The sequence below is a fragment of the Anabas testudineus genome, chromosome 2 (genome assembly GCF_900324465.2).
Source record: "Anabas testudineus chromosome 2, fAnaTes1.2, whole genome shotgun sequence".
NCBI lineage: Eukaryota > Metazoa > Chordata > Actinopteri > Anabantiformes > Anabantidae > Anabas > Anabas testudineus.
The window spans coordinates 4464180-4477578 of NC_046611.1; the positions used below are offsets into that span (position 1 = coordinate 4464180).

The following is a 13399-nucleotide window of genomic DNA, read 5'->3' on the forward strand; positions in this document are numbered from 1 at the left end:
CTTCAACCAGCATTTATAAAAGTGTTTACAGTGTAATTTTCACTTTTGCTCTTGGAAACGATTCCGATCTTTTTCAGGGGGAGTCAAGCAAAAAGAAACAAAGCAGCATTCGCCCTGTGTGTCTTTGAGCAAGTTTAAAAGTCCATGGTTGAACTACAAATGTGATCACTGTAGTTTTGGCCATCACAGTATCACAGTAACTGTAGAAACATGAGATGAGATTCACTATGTTGGAAAAATCTAGAATGAACAGTTTACTTCAATAGGCAAAAATGTTTAGAATGAGTGATCAGCTTTCAGCGCTCTGTCCTTCGTATTACTGGAAGTCACTCACTGAATAAACCTTTTAGTCTTTCTCCCATTTGGCTCAGACTACTAAGTGATTCACAGAACCCTATATCCTAACATATAGTAGGTTGTATTTGCTCTGTCTGTTGGCTTATTTCACAAACCCTTAGCAGAATAGTGTCAGTCCTCAGATTTTACACTGGAAAACAAAAAGTAATAAAATATCTTGTTCATCTCATGAGTTTGACACCGCAGAGGCTGGCAGTGAGATCAGGTTCCTAGTTGAATCCATCTTGTTTTTGACGCCATTGTGGTCTACCTCTCTAGAACGACACAATTCATTATGTCCACTGCTATGTGACAGTGGTGTGCCTGTTGTTTGCTGAAAAGTACCTTAACCTTCACATTCTCAATGCCTTGGAGCACAGTCTCTATCTTCAGGACAGAAATGGACTGGGTTGAATACAGGGTAAGGTGCGTTAGTCTGAGTTGGACCTTCAGTTCAGTCCCCTCCCTTCTGATCTCGCTACAGTCTACAGCAGATGGCACGTTACTTGAAAGGACTTGGGGTGGCTCCGATTGTGGCCGCTCCCCTCTGTGTGGGACAGTGGAACCGGAGAGGATGTCAGGAGGTTGTTGGAGGGTTAGATTGAGCAATGTTTGTCAAATTGAATGATCTAAACCACAGTGTTCCTCTGCCGGTAGGGTGGAGGTGGCAAGACAGTTCCAGATTTTAGAGAAAACTCAGACATGTATTCAGGGTTTTCAGCTACTGCTGGCCGTATGTGTCCATTCTGTTTATAGAAGAGCTTGGCGTTGGTGGAACCTCCCTGGGCGCCATCGAGGGCGGCCTGGTTGGATGATTTAGGAGGCAAGCTGTGCTGCCAGTATTCTGGATTGTCAAAGGTCACCTTCAGCTTCTTCCCACTGGCTTTACCCGACGTCAGTCCTCCATGCTTCAGCATGCTGGCGGGGTGCATGGTGGTGTGGCTCTGATAGGCTGGCAGGCTGCCGTGCCCAATGGTGGCCGAAGTAGACAGGGCACCTGACTGGCACACCTGTGCTTGGGCAGTAGTTCCTATTTGGCTCTGAGTTGCGGAGCCGCCACCTGTATTGACAGGTTGTCCTGCAGGTTTGACGGTGTGATGGGCGTGGAGGATGTGAGTTGGTGGGCCGTGGTGGCAAGGCATACCAGATGGAGAGGGCTGGGCTGTGGGGAGGGGGTAGTGTGGCAGGCTGGTTTGGATGGTTAGTGGGAGGTGGGAGCCTGCAGTCGTGGCTGAGATAGAAGAGGGAGGCTGGGTGGGAAGGGGCAGACCATTTCTCCTTAGGACTTCCAGGCCCAGATCAGCAGGACTGTGGAAGGTGTTGAGGTACAGTGGTTCGTTAATGTACTCATCTTCCCCTTTTGGCTGGCTGTTGGGTGTGCTGTGGTAGCCCGGGTTATCCAACGCATGGATCTCACCGTTTTTACGTCGTGAAACAAACGGGTTCTCCTCAATGGGATTCAGGTATTCTGTAGCACAGATCAGAAAAGAGAGGCAGGGTAGGAATGTGGAGAACAAGAGAAAATGAATTAATGAGAATAGGACAGAGAAACTAAAGATTTACAGAAATTAAATCAAAAGTAGAGAAAACGAAAGAAATGGAAATTAAAGAAAGCAGGAGAAAGAGATTACTCGCTAATGAGGAGAAAAGATGGAGATGAAGATGATAATGGTGATAATGGCAGCCACTCAGGACCAGATGGGCAACTTGCCAACAGTTCCTTGGCACTGGAAGCTCCATCTGCCAGGGGTGAAAATGCCAGCAAATGACCCCTCTTCACTGCTTCCAAGCGCTATAATAGTGGGGTGCGAAACCTATTGATTTTGCCCACTCTTCCACTCCTTGACATTGCATCAGATGCATTTTGCTGCAGGCTTTGTTATATTTTGAGCTGCTCAAAAATCAAAGACGGTAGTGCGAGAGCAGGGCTGATGGACTGAATTATGATCAAAGGCAAAACATGACTCTGTAGTAGTAGCTGACATACACCGCCGTCGTCAGAAACTCAGTCGGAATTTTAATCAATGGAATGAAATGAAACAAACAGGCAAAATGACAGAAGGAATGCACTACAAAACACTGTATTTACTCTGTGAGTGAGCAAAGATTTGACAGAACACAGAAAAAGTGTAGTAGGTTACAATTCGTGGCACATACTGGATGCACTTCCTGCACTTTGAACTAAGCTTGTGTTGCTGTGTTTGAGGAGCAGATGATTGGGCTGTAGTTAATCTACAACTTTTATTTTCATGGCACTGTGTTACTCTGCTGTGGAATAAATATTCCTAAACTCCTAAAACACAAAGATGCGTCTTTATCACTAAATGCCCTGCAGGCCTGCAAAATTACTACCCAAACTAATTTTAGACTCTGTAAAGCAATTTGAAACAATTCTGCTTGTTACAAGCACTGTGTAAAATTAACCTGTCTCAACTCTCCAGTGAGTCCAGAGGCTACAACATTTATTTTATTGTACTCTGTTGTGTTTTTCTATTTATTTCATTTAGAGTACCTGAGGAGCTCTTGTCCTTCATGGGAGTCATGTATCCATCTTCATCAGTGTCCCCTCTAGATATCCTCTCCCCAAGGAAGATGGTGGGATCAGCGCTGTACCTCTGTCCCACGCTGTCCTCCCCTCCAGTTTGGCTCAGGCTCTTTTTATGCAGGCTCCCGTTACAGCGCTGGTCCTCCTGGGCCGCACCTGGGCCACCTGCTGCTTCCTGGTTCACGCAGGCTTGGGCACCTGCCACAGAGCTCTCTACAGGGTTTGGAACACCATCTCGATACCCAAACTGGTTCTGGGGTAATAGGTGGGTTGTAGGTAGAAACAAGAAAAATGCAATCGGATGTTACTGAGCAAATTGTGGGTGTGACTCTCTTTCAAACCTGTTTTGTATGACACTGAGCAGCTATTTGGTGACAGAAAAGTTTAAACTAAATTGTTAAACCGAATACCTCGATAGCTCCATTGAACTGCAACAAACACAAGATGTGAATTCTAAAACATAATAAAGTTTGAGTCCGTTTATACCAGTTGTATGCAACCTGCGGCAAAAGAAGTGAGACTTTTAACCTGCGCAGCTGCCTGTGGAAGGTAAAATTCTGCAACAAAGTTGTGCTGGTGTAGTCATCAGCCTTAAGGGACTGTGAGGGGCAGCCAGGCAAAGCTATGATTCAAATACCTGAACCTCAAAAAAGAACAAAAAACCCCATAAGAAAAAACAAAACATGACACGCAAAGCAAAGGGCTTCTCGTGGTACTGTGTTGGCTTGCCGTGGGCTATTTAACCCAGGCCTACTCCTCTGCACTCTTGCCAAGTGTTAGCACTACAGCAGCAATTACAGGAAACAAAGTCACAAAACACAGCAGAAAGAAAAGGAAACGTCCTGGGGTTATATCTGTCCACCTACTCCCACTGCCTTGCCTCCATTGCAATCAACTCCCCCCTCCTCCAAACTTCTCTGTTCATTCCTTCTTCAAAGCCAGTCATTATCTGCTCCTCTTTTCAAGTGTGAGCGTGAGAGCAAATCACCCCAGATTAGATAACCGTCTGTATCGGACTGCGTCTGCGCTGGTGCAACCTGAATAACTAACCTCCCCTGACAAAGTCAGCCAGCCGGGGGATTCGAATGAATTCCTTCCTCTGTCTGGGCATATTAGGTCTTTTGACTGCATAATCAAAAGAGTTTCAATTCGTGATAGGGGTGCTGACCTTGACCATGCAGAACGTTGGATGGATTACGGCGAGTGTTTTTCGGGGATAAGAGTGTGTGTTTGTCAGAAAACAAAGAGCTGCTGGCTAATGAGTAGGCAGTTGGGACAAAGGTGCAAAAGATGCAGAGCTGTGCGGGCCAGCCGCACGTGGTGCAAGGTGAAGCAAAAAGCCGAGTCTGCACTCGTTGTCTATTAGTAAACAGCTCTGGCGTTTTAAGAGAATGTCTGTTATTTGCTTACGGAGCTATAAGTAATGAAACCTGGGGCCTGGGGAGCTAGCACATAAAGAGTCCTGGGTTAGGCCACACATGCTGGGATAGAAATGATGGAGTTAGGCTATTAGCGGAGGAAAATCATCAGTGTGTGGAGTGTTCTTAACCACCTTGAGCAGTTACAGAGGACAGAGAGCAAGGTAGCTTTGACTAGAGACATAAGAAAATGTTTTTAGCTTAAATCAAATCAGTAGACTTCTTGACTCTTAGGATTAAACACTGACTAGATTTTTTAAGCACTTTAACATATTTATCAACCATATCAAGACTGCAAAGTGAGTAATAAAGTGTTTGAATATAGCTGTCTGTATCAGCTTTCTGTGTGTCCTTACTCTGTTGGAGTCAACTCGAGACCTTGTTGTATACGATGAAGAAGCCATGTTGAAACCTCGAGGCACCAGATACTCCTCAGCATCCATCAAGTCATCAAGGTCCTCTTCGTCCAGAAGGCTCTGGAAGAACTTGCTGTCGTTGGGGCTGGGAAGCTTCATGCGGTCGTCTCCCTAAAAAAAGGAATGTAACTAAAATGTAACCTGATTTAATTTATCAAACACCATCACTGTTAAAGTTACACTTAGATGATCACATTTTCACTTAATTATTACTACATTTATTCGTCCAAAAGATCCGACAGTGAGCCTGTTTGAAGTAAACACACCTGGATGACCAGGTATCGCTGAGGGTCACGGGCCATTCTGCAAAACTCAGCAGCAAGCTCCTTGAACTTTGGCCTGCTGTCTGCATCAATCATCCAGCCTTGGGGGGGAAAAGAGAAAGATGAAGGAGAAAAGAAGTGAAGAATAATCTCTAAACCAAAGTTGTACATGATTCAAGAACTATTCAGACATACAGTATGTGTGTGAATAAGAGTAATAAACAGTTAAACAATAGTTTAGATTAACAAAACGTCCCTTTTGAAACTGTAGAAAATGCACCAAAAGAAAACATTCTGTGAATTTTTATTAACTTGAACCTTCACAACTTGAACCTTCATTTATTTAGAGAATGCTAAAGGAGTGAGTCCTATGTTCAATTTTACTGTACAGTACATTCTCAGGGCTAAGTGCCTTGCTCAAGGGCAACTTAAAAGTAGTTATTAGGGAAGAGGAAATTGTTTTTCAATTTGGTCTCCAGCTCATGTTTTGCTCCCAGAGGACATAGCAAACCCCTAAAAGGTGAAGTGAAACGCCAGGTGCTGTCTCAGCTCAGATTTGACAGTCAGCAAACTGAGCTGTCTGCATCTCAATTACATATTCTACCACCGTGATGGCTAAATTGAGGTCTGGGTGCCTCTAGCAGCCCTAGAGGGGGATCCATGGATCAGCAGCAAAATATAATTGTTTAATTTCACTAACACATTGCTTATTGAAGCTGGTGTGTGCTCTGCGTTTCAAGCATTTCTCAACCATCAACACCACTCTCAAGCTGAGAGTAACTCCCCGTAACCTTCACCCTCTCTGTTGTCATTTTGCTTCTCTGTCTGTCTGTCTGTATGTCTGTCTGTCTGTCTGCCTGTCTGTCTCAGTTGATCTAATTTCCGCATCTAGCGCCGCACGCTGGCACATTACCTAAATGAGGTGCAATTACTTCAGCAATCAAACTCCATTTCATCTTTATTGGGGTGGCACTGAGGCGGCAGGGCGCGCAGTGTAGAGCGCACCAAATCACAAACAACAGCCCTTATTCAACATGTAATTAGAATTAACGCGGCCGATTGCTGCGCCTCCCTTTGGCTTTCCATGGGGCAGCGTGACCTGCCGGCTATTTTGACTCTGACTGACCTGTTTTGGCGATTTCTGATCGCCACTGTGACACTCACCTAGCACTGCACTGTGGTAATCAAAAAGCAATATGAAGTCAATTTTAAACCTGTACGGAGTAAAAGCTGCTCAGCTTACCCTTTATGGGAAATGTAACATAGAGCTTGACATATAAATCAGGAAGGCACGGGAACTCCCAGGCATTTTGCTGCTTGTTCAGTTAAGGAAACCCCTTTAACCTTATTATTTATAACATTAAGGTCCAAACACATTTTACATTTATTTTCCTTTTCCTGGGGGATACAGAAAATCGGTTGGCATTATTATTAGGATAAATGGCTGCAGGGCTTTTATAAGCCAGTGGCAGTAGTTTTTCATTTGAAAAAAAAAAAAAACAATTAGATATTATGACATTTCGATTGGATTAACATTTTTTGTCAAGGGGATATGTTTTGATATTAAGCTCCAAGCTGGATCATATCATTTCCTTTTAACACATTTGGCATTTTAAGCGCTGCTGTCGTCCTCATGCAAGAGCAAAAGAAGTTTACATTGCCACAAGCAGCAAGTATTAAGAAGTGTAAGCTCTTAGTGCAGAGGGAATATTTGTACAACAAAAGAGAGTAGATAATTAAAAAAGAAGAACTGCACAAATATCAGTCAAGAGAAGTTGATATGATGATGTGATTTTTTTGGATTCTTAGCCAATAGCAGAAGACAGGTAGTGGCAGAAAAGTCACTAAATAATAGTTGAGTTCAGACAAAGTGCAGCGATGACCAGACCACCACGGATAGCAGAAGGATAGCCAAGCAGCCGTCAGCTGGCAGAGCTCAGAGCATGGATTGGCATGTATATCTGGATTGTTTCCTGGAAATCTGGGAGGGTGAGTCCCTCTGCACGCATTTACACCAGCACTGGGGTCCGAATCAGGCCAGGGAAGGAGTGCAAGATGGGAAAGACATGGGGGGAATTTGGGGAGGATGAAGAGAGGGCGTGTTTTTGGATGAGCCACACGAGCTGGAGGGTGGTGTGCTATTCCAGATGGAAGATGGCACAAACAAGGATGTGGGAGCTGTCCCTGGTGAGGACGGGCCTGCACGTTGCAGACCATAAACCAGCATCCCAACACAGTTTTGTGACAACATGATTTTATTTTCCTCTGTCTCATTATTTTATCGCTCCCCTTTACCTAACAGCTTCTCTTCCAACCAAGTGAAGCCCCAGAGCTCAAATAACACCTTGCCAGATGAATATTAAAAATGTGAAGCCTTTTATTAAACTACAAGTCATCTGTGACAGCTGCAGCAATGTATGAACACGCATTAAAAAATACTTATGTGCTCACTGACGGAGTTAGAGTGTGACTGTGTTCAATGCTGCCACTTGCGGCTGAGGCAACAGTTGCAACTTGTTCAGAAGTGTCTATGCAGCCTTAGCATGTCTAAGTGTGTTTGTTTTCTCACATTTGACCATGACCATGTAGACGTCTATGGTGCAAATGGGCGGCTGAGGCAGGCGCTCCCCTTTCTCCAGGATGTCTGGGATTTCTCTTGTGGGGATGCCGTCATATGGTTTGCCTCCGAATGTCATCAGCTCCCAGATGGTCACTCCTGAATCATGTTGGAGAGGGGGAAACAAAGAGAAAGCGAGAAGGTGAGACAAAGAGTGAGGGAACAAGTAAACAGACAGATAAGGGGGTGGAAATGCAAATAAAGGAAACAGGAATTCAGCTCATTGATTTTATTCCTCCCACAGGTATAAGCATAAGACACAGTGACGTCTTCGCATAATACATCCAGCACCCACCATAACTCCACACGTCACTCTGATGAGTAAATTTCCTGTAGTGAATGCATTCCAGAGCCATCCATTTAATGGGCATCTGAGGAGAGACACATAAGAAGTGAGATTATACAATGACAAGGCCACAAAAGACAGAAGTATGAATAATAAGCTTTGCAGCGTATCACATTTATTTACATCTCCATTGCAAACAGATTTTCATGACCTTATTTTGCTAAACAGCTGCTCTCTTTTTTTAATCCTGCATTTGTGAGATATTGGAAAATCGACAGCTCTTTCAACCATAGTTTTGCTTTGCTCAATATTGCTAAAGTACTGTGATTGATTAGCTTCAGTCCAACTAAAGGATCATTAATAGTGAGGACGCTTTTTAAGATACTAAATGAAATTGCATTGGCCGGCACAGTGATAATAGTAGTAACAGGAATAAGAGCCCTTTGACATTCTCGACAAGGACACCGGCACACATTACCATACCCTAACTGCCGTATGATTTCCATATTGACTGTACTTCGCTGTAGAGCTCACTGAACAAGGCAATTATCTGGCTTTGTTCATGTGAATGCACATGTACACGCACTGGTCACTTTAAAATACAACCCCTCCCTTTGTGTGGGAGCCTGACACACACACACACACACACACACACACACACACACACACTCTTTAGGGAAATGAATAGGAAGACGGGAAATGAAATGCTTCACGTTGGAAATGTGCTATGGCGGCTCCACTTTCATCTCTGTTGATTTATCTCCTAGGCCGCGTCTATTTTTATGGCATACATGTAGATGTGCTGACAACAGCTCTCATTTATCAAGGCATCAGTGAATACCAACATGGAGTCAATCACTCAAACGGCTGCATCGCACTCGACTGGTTTATCAAAATGCTTATGAAACATAACAACTCCAACTCAAGATGCAGTGGCCACCTTCAGGACTCCAGCTGAATAGATGCAGCAATGAACAAGGCAATTTAATAGAGCGAGTTGATCAGGACAATTTGCATAGTAAGTCTCAAGCGAGGGAAAGAGAAGGGGCTTCTGATTAATGTAGTCTGGATCCCCAAACAAAACAAACTGATGAGAAGTGTGGCTGTGTTATTTGTTTGGATGAAGAGCTTCTAAATTGTGTTTTCTGAAACAAAGTTCACCCGAGTTTGTCTGACCAGAGGAGTCACGTGGCTCTGAAATTGTAAATGTTTTTCTCATTGCATCTTTTAACCGAGAACTGCATTTTCACCAGAATTAGTCACAAAGCGACATTTCAGACTGACACTATGTCCACACTAAGCATGTTTTTTTAGAAGCACGCACATGCCCTTCACTTACACCAACCTTGCCCCCGTCTGCATTGTATTCTTTCTCGTCAGCGTCCAGTAGCCGCGCCAGGCCGAAGTCGGTGATCTTGATGTGATTGGGTGACTTCACCAGCACGTTGCGAGCTGCCAGGTCCCTGTGGACCAGCCTCCTCTCCTCCAGGTACATCATCCCCTGAGAAAGAGAGAGAGGAGAAAAAAACAGGAGGCGACTATGAATCCTCTCATGGTGCCGTTTATCATTTCAAATTTCACGATCAGACCAGTCTGAGATCGTCAATGCGGTAAATGTCAGCACTAACATAAAATTATTGTCGTAACTGTCATCATCATTAACCACACACCCACGCAGACATTTCATCGTTCAATCCTTCATCGTTATTGGACCTCATATGCAGTGCAGACCATAAGCATGTGGACAGTTTGTTAAGGTCTGTGCTTCACTAGTATCCAGTATTTGGAATAAAATAGTGGATACATTAAAATCTATTAGGTTTGAAGAGGTTGACATGAGCAAACAAAAAACACTGTGAGAGATAAAGCAACACAGTTTAAATACTTCCAGTCTGGACATTAAATGACTCCACAGCGTTTGTAGCAGAGACGTCAAAAACTCAGACATTTGATGAGTGAATGCAGGAGAGCAAAAAAGAGTTTATTTCTCAACTCTAGAGTTTTTGAGATGCAGTTATCTCACATCACATCAGCATGCATTCAGAGGACTGAGTAAACATCCGAGTACATTTTTGCAATGTGTGATCTTTCAGTCTCTCTCCATTTCTGCATGGTAAATGTTAACACATATATATTTGAAATGTAGCTCTGCTGTTTTTGATAAACTGGACCAAGCAGCTGGCAGCAAGATAAAACACGTACTGGCTGCAGGTGCTATGCCACAGTACATTGGCTCTGCATGTAAAAGTGTGAAACATCGATATCTATTTCTTGTAAAGTGTCGAACTCAAGTCTAATCTTGTTCCGTCATAACTGAGACTGTGTCTCTGACATGTCGCCTCCTTGTCTTCGATAATTGGGGCCATTTTCAAGGAGGCTAGTCGAGGAGAACAATGGATGTCCTTCCAATTTGTTAACGTTGATTATGAACACCCGATGAGCAAAGCAAGTAATGGGAAAAACAACAAAGCCTTGAGCGGAGAGAATGGCAACTTTGCTTTGCAGCCCTAATTTGTTGCTCAATGGGCTGGATGGAGCAGAGACTCTTCACAGCTGCACAAAAACCTATTTGCAGACATGTGAGAGTGCTCACACACACACACACACACACACACACACACACACACACACACACAGGCTTACCTCAACCTACAAGTAGAAGCTCACTAGCTCCCAGACACACAAACACACGTCATCTTTTCCTCATGAATACACAGATGCAGACACACATGGTTCATCACGCTCACATGAGCATAAGCACACTGGCCTGACACACATGCACACTGCACTCTTCTGTGCTCATAGCTGAACAAAACAGTCAGATGAGCAGGCAGGCATGCAGACAGATCGGCAAGGCTGGGCCTATTGAGGTGTATTAGACTGGATGTTAAACAAGTGGATGCCACTTTGCAGGTGGATCAATAAAAACACCTTGGTGAGGAGGTAGGTAGACATACTCAGCAGACAATAAAGATTTTAACCAGGGCCCAGACTCTGCTGGTGCAAGATGATCACTGTCTATTTGAAATACCTAAAATTACTGTATATATGTGACTGCATGTGTGTGTGTGTGTGTGTGTGTGGGCACATATCAAGGCACACTGTGTTGAAATGCTCGTCGCAGCCAGCCGCCTCGCGCTGCCTCATCCCAGATGAATGTGAGGATAAATCGATAGTGCCTCTAGCTGAGCCCTCATCCATCATCTGCCGGCCTTGCAGGGACAGATGCATAGACACATGCGTACACACACACGCATTCTGACAGAGACCACCCAGAGACCACCTATACGCAAAGCAAGCCATATTTCACTGAGCATACTTGGTGACTTTTGCAATATTTCTATCTGTCAGTCTGTTTGCTTGTCTCTCAACCTCGTTCTCTTTTATCTAACAGTTCAGGACACTTCCTGCTTCCTCATTCTGTATCACTCTTTCTGCTACTGTGATGCTTTTCTAACTGACATGAAGACAATATAGTGGGGCAAGGCTCAGATCACCCCCTTTTACTGAAAGTGTATTTAAAATAGATTACTTCGGGGGGGTTTGGGAAGGCGATCAATAACAATGCTGATTACAATAAGTCCAAAGACGGGCGTGCCACGCAATATTTATCCCCGATGTCGACGTCGAGACGAATTAGGAATCAATGGCCCACACAGTCCATTAATACACTTCGACTTAAAGTGACGGGGCAATGAGGGGAGGCCATTGCACTGACAGCGGGGAATGTACCGCAGCTCAAGGAGCCAATTAATTTTCAGCCACTCCGGGCGGTAAACATCAGCGTCCCTATGGAGCATGTGGGGGCAGTTTCGGTTTCAGGTCGAGAGGGTGCTGCTGATTGTGCTGCTTCAACATTGTTAAAGTGTTAGAATCCCCCAGAGTCCATAGAGCCTTAAAAATGGAAGTAAAATTGGGTAATTTGTGATTACATAAGTTGTAGATCATACAGGAACTTGTAACAAAGCAGTAATTAAAGTTGCCATGTTTGTAGAACAAGATTATAATTCTGTTAGAACACACAGAGAAAGCACAGTTCAAAATCTCTTTGCCTTTTGTGCTTTCAAGCCTTTAGATGCACAAACCACATAGTGCCTGCCACATATTTAAGACCTTCCCTACTGCTCCTTATGCATGTTGGTCAGTGAATTGTAGACAAATCCAAACAAAAATAAAGTTATTAAATTTGAGTTAACAGCTTGAACAAACAACTAATAAGAAGAGTATATTCCTGACTTTGTTCTTTATTTAGAAAGCAAAGAGCTTCATTTGGTGCCATGTACCAGCCCAAATTCTCCACTGAGCTTCTGCCCTCAAATATCAGAACGTTTATAGTCGACCTTTAAAGAGATTACAGTGGTGCTTGAAAGTTTATGAACCTTTTGTTATTTTCTCTATTTTTGCATAGATAGGACCTGTAACATTATCAGATGTTCTAATACTAGATAAAGAGAATCCAAATAAACAGGTGAGATAAAAATTACACTTTTATTTCCTGTGGAAGATTCTCCAAACAAACCCCCCTTCAAACCCGTTATTAGCCTCCCCAGGAATGAAACTCGTGAAATAGCCCAAGATGTAGTAAGTAACATCTCTTGCAATGGTTAATATCAAATGCACGCGCTATTCTGTCAAACACTAAACCATGGTGAACAAATGGCAGAGTTGAAAGGAGGAGGCCCCTACTTTCCGAAAAGAACATCGCTGCCTACAGTCTGGTCAAGACCATGTGGATGAGCCAGAAGGCTTGTGGAAGAAAGTAGAAGAAGAGCAAAGTAGAACTTTTTGGCTGGAATGAAAAGGATTATGTTTGGCATCAACCAAACACTGTATCCCAGCACCAGAGCCTTGTCCCATCTGTGAAACAGTGTTGTGGCAGTATCATGGTTTAGGCCTGCTTTGCTTCCTCTGGACCAGGACGGCCTGCCATCGTAGAAGGAAGGGTGAATGTTAAGGCATCCATCTGTAAACTGGAGCTGAACAGCAATTGGATTGTGCAGCAAGACAATGGTTTTGAACGCAAAAGTAGAAGAAATGTAATTCATTAGAATGACTTATCTCATAAAAATGCTGCAGAAGGACGTGAAGCAGGCAGATCATGCAAGAAAATTAGTTTTGTAATGAGGAATGGGCTAAAATACTTCCAGGCTGTGCAGTTCTGATAAACCGGTAACTGTTTATCTGAACTGCACATCAGGCTGGAAGAATTTTAACAACATTTGGTAAAAGTTATTGCTGCATAAAGGAGGTCACAGCAGTTAATGAAAGCACAGGTTCACATAGTTACAGGATCAAATATTTAACATTGGATCTTTTTTTCTTTAAATAAACAAATAAATAGGAATATTTTTTCCCATTTAGTTTTTTCACTTGTGTAAAAAAAACAGTTTTAGATAATATTTAAGCAAAAAAATAAAATTCTAAAGTATGTAAAAACCTATGATGATATGCACAAAAGCTATATAATTTATTGATTTACAAAGTTGACTAATATACAGTGCTTTCTTAAAAGTCCTCA

General features: G+C 43.3%; 1 protein-coding gene across 1 annotated transcript in view; it reads right to left on the bottom strand.

Moving 5' to 3' along the window:
• Nucleotides 1-488: 488 nt before the first annotated feature.
• LOC113164835 (receptor tyrosine-protein kinase erbB-4-like) overlaps nucleotides 489-13399 on the bottom strand; it is a 213877-nt gene continuing 200966 nt past the window's right edge. Inside the window, exons 21-27 of the mRNA XM_026364347.1 lie at nucleotides 9227-9382; nucleotides 7891-7966; nucleotides 7548-7694; nucleotides 4982-5079; nucleotides 4656-4826; nucleotides 2849-3134; nucleotides 489-1804 (exon numbers count right to left, since the gene is read on the bottom strand). Coding sequence (XP_026220132.1) covers nucleotides 966-1804; nucleotides 2849-3134; nucleotides 4656-4826; nucleotides 4982-5079; nucleotides 7548-7694; nucleotides 7891-7966; nucleotides 9227-9382 — 1773 coding nt within the window. The 3' untranslated portion in view covers nucleotides 489-965. The remainder of the gene's footprint in view (nucleotides 1805-2848; nucleotides 3135-4655; nucleotides 4827-4981; nucleotides 5080-7547; nucleotides 7695-7890; nucleotides 7967-9226; nucleotides 9383-13399) is intronic.